General features: G+C 52.0%; 1 protein-coding gene across 1 annotated transcript in view; it reads right to left on the reverse strand.

Moving 5' to 3' along the window:
* The window catches only part of LOC129845871 (junctophilin-3-like), a 26,132-nt gene extending 23,625 nt beyond the window's left edge, over positions 1–2,507 (reverse strand). Inside the window, exon 1 of the mRNA XM_055913793.1 lies at positions 2,239–2,507. Within this exon, the coding sequence (XP_055769768.1) occupies positions 2,239–2,507 (269 nt within the window). The remainder of the gene's footprint in view (positions 1–2,238) is intronic.
* Positions 2,508–2,640: the final 133 nt, after the last annotated feature.

Genomic DNA, 2,640 nt, shown 5'->3' on the forward strand with positions numbered 1-2,640 from the left:
TCCCTCCTCTTTCCCTCTCCTCTATTCCCCCTCCTCTATTCCCCCTCTTCTATTCCCCCTCCTCTATTCCCCCATCCTCTATTCCTCCTCCTTTATTCCCCCTCCTCTATTCCACCTCCTCTTTTCCCCATCCTCTATTCCTCCTCCTCTATTCCCCCTCCTTTATTCCACCTCCTCTATTCCCCCTCCTCTATTCCTCCCCCTCTATTCATCCTCCTCTATTCCCCCCTCCTCTATTCCCCCTCCTCTATTCCCCCCTCCCCTATTCCTCCTCCTATATTGCCCCCTCCTCTATTCCCCCTCCTCTATTCCCCCCTCCTCTATTCCCCCTCCTCTAATCCCCCCTCCTCTATTCCTCCTCCTCTATTCCTCCTCCTCTATTCCTCCTCCTCTATTCCCCCTCCTCTATGCCTCCTCCTCTATTCCTCCTCTTCTATTCCTCCTCATCTATTCCTCCTCCTCTATTCCCCCTCATATATTCCCCCTCCTCTATTCCCACTCCTCTATTACTCCTCTATTCCCCCTCTTTTCTTCCTCCTCGATTCTTCCTCCTCTATTCCCGTCTCCTCTATTCCCCCTCCTCTATTCCTCCTCTGTTCCCCCTCTTCTATCCCCCTTCCTCTATTCCTCCCTCCTATATTCCTCCCTCCTCTATTCCCCCTTCTCTATTCCTCCCTCCTCTATTCCTCCCTCCTCTATTCCCCCCTACTCTATTCCTCCCTCCTCTATTCCCCCTCCTCTATTCCCCCCCCTCTATTCCTCTTCTGTTCCCCCTCCTCTATCCCCCTCCTCTATTCCTCCCTCCTATATTCCTCCCTCCTCTATTCCCCCTTCTCTATTCCTCCCTCCTCTATTCCTCCCTCCTATATTCCTCCCTCCTCTATTCCCCCTCCTCTATTCCTCCCTCCTCTATCCCCCCCTCTATTCCTCCCTCCTCTATTCCCCCTTCTCTATTCCTCCCTCCTCTATTCCTCCCTCCTCTATTCCTCCCTTCTCTATTCCCCCTCCTCTATTCCTCTTCTGTCCCCCCTCCGCTATCCCCCATCCTCTTTTCCCCCTCTATTCTTCCTCCTCGATTCTTCCTCCTCTATTCCCCCTCCTCTATTCCTCCTCTGTTCCCCCTCCTCTATCCCCCCTCTTCTATTCCTCCCTCCTCTATTCCCCCTCCTCTATTCCCCCTCCTCTATTCCCCCTCCTCCAACCCCCCCTCCTCTATTCTCCCTCCTCTATTCCCCCTCCTCTATTCCTCCTCCTCTATTCCCCCTCCTCTATTCCCCCTCCTCTATTCCTCCTCTGTTCCCCCTCCTCTATTCCTCCCTCCTCTATCCCCCCACCTCTATTCCCCCCTCCTCTATTCCCCCTCCTCCAACCCCCCCTCCTCTATTCCCCCTCCTCTATTCCCCCTCCTCTATTCCCCCTCCTCTATTCCCCCTCCTCTATTCCTCCTCTATTCCTCCCTCCTCTATCCCCCCACCTCTATTCCCTCCTCCTCTATTCCCCCTCCTCCAACCCCCCCTCCTCTATTCCCCCTCCTCTATTCCCCCTCCTCTATTCCCCCTCCTCTATGCCTCCTCCTGTATTCCCCCTCTATTCTTCCCTACTATATACACATTCTCTCTCTCTCTCCCCATCCCTCTCTCTCTCTCTGCATTATACCACAGACGCCTCTGTACTGTAAATCGCCATGGTAACACCGAGACAGCAGGTCAGCGTGTCACTGGAGACTATCTGTGTTCTGCGCCCTGATTGGTGCTTTGGCATTGTCACTGGGGTTTTCTGACTTGGGCGCAAAGGGACAGTTTGAAATTGACTGAGGTGGGCCGGTCCAAAATAGGGGAGGTTTGGCTAACTTTTTGTTTTACTTTGGGGAGAGATTGGGGATTTGTATTTACTTATATTATTAGGCACAGGGGAGGGTAGTGCATTTTCCCCTGGTTTACATTCCCCATTTTGCAGGTTTTACTCCATCATTTCTTCAATATAGCCACATTTCCTCATCTGCCTGCACGCTCCTCCCCTAACAAGGTGTTTTGGTATTTCCCTTATGCTCTATGCTTTTCTGCACGCTTAGTCAACTCTATCCTGCCCTCTATACATAGTGACAATAGTGGTAGGTGGATCTTTTGTCCAGATCTGCAATAGGCTAACGAGCAATCATACCACACATAAAAACATTCAAATCTGCACCAATTTTCTATAGAAATCCACAAGAACATAGAGGAATAACTGATTGGCAACCGAGAGGCCAGATGCAGAGGAGAGGCCAGGTGCAGAGGAGAGGCCAGGTACAGAGGAGAGGCCAGGTACAGAGGAGAGGCCAGGTACAGAGGAGAGGCCAGGTACAGAGGAGAGGCCAGGTACAGAGGAGAGGCCAGGTGCGGAGTAGAGGCCAGGTACAGAGGAGAGGCCAGGTACAGAGGAGATGCTAGGTACAGAGGAGAGGCCAGGTACAGAGGAGAGGCCAGGTACAGAGGAGGGGCCAGGTACAGAGGAGAGGCCAGGTGCATCATTACACATGAAAGAAGAGTGAAGACACACAGCTCAAACAAATGTAATTTACAATATATTAGGATTCCCTTACATGTAGAGCGGGTTCACCCTATTGGCACGATGCATTAGGGGGGTTTTCCTTTCACGCCA

Source organism: Salvelinus fontinalis, unplaced genomic scaffold, assembly GCF_029448725.1.
Source record: "Salvelinus fontinalis isolate EN_2023a unplaced genomic scaffold, ASM2944872v1 scaffold_0394, whole genome shotgun sequence".
Classification (NCBI taxonomy): Eukaryota; Metazoa; Chordata; class Actinopteri; order Salmoniformes; family Salmonidae; genus Salvelinus; species Salvelinus fontinalis.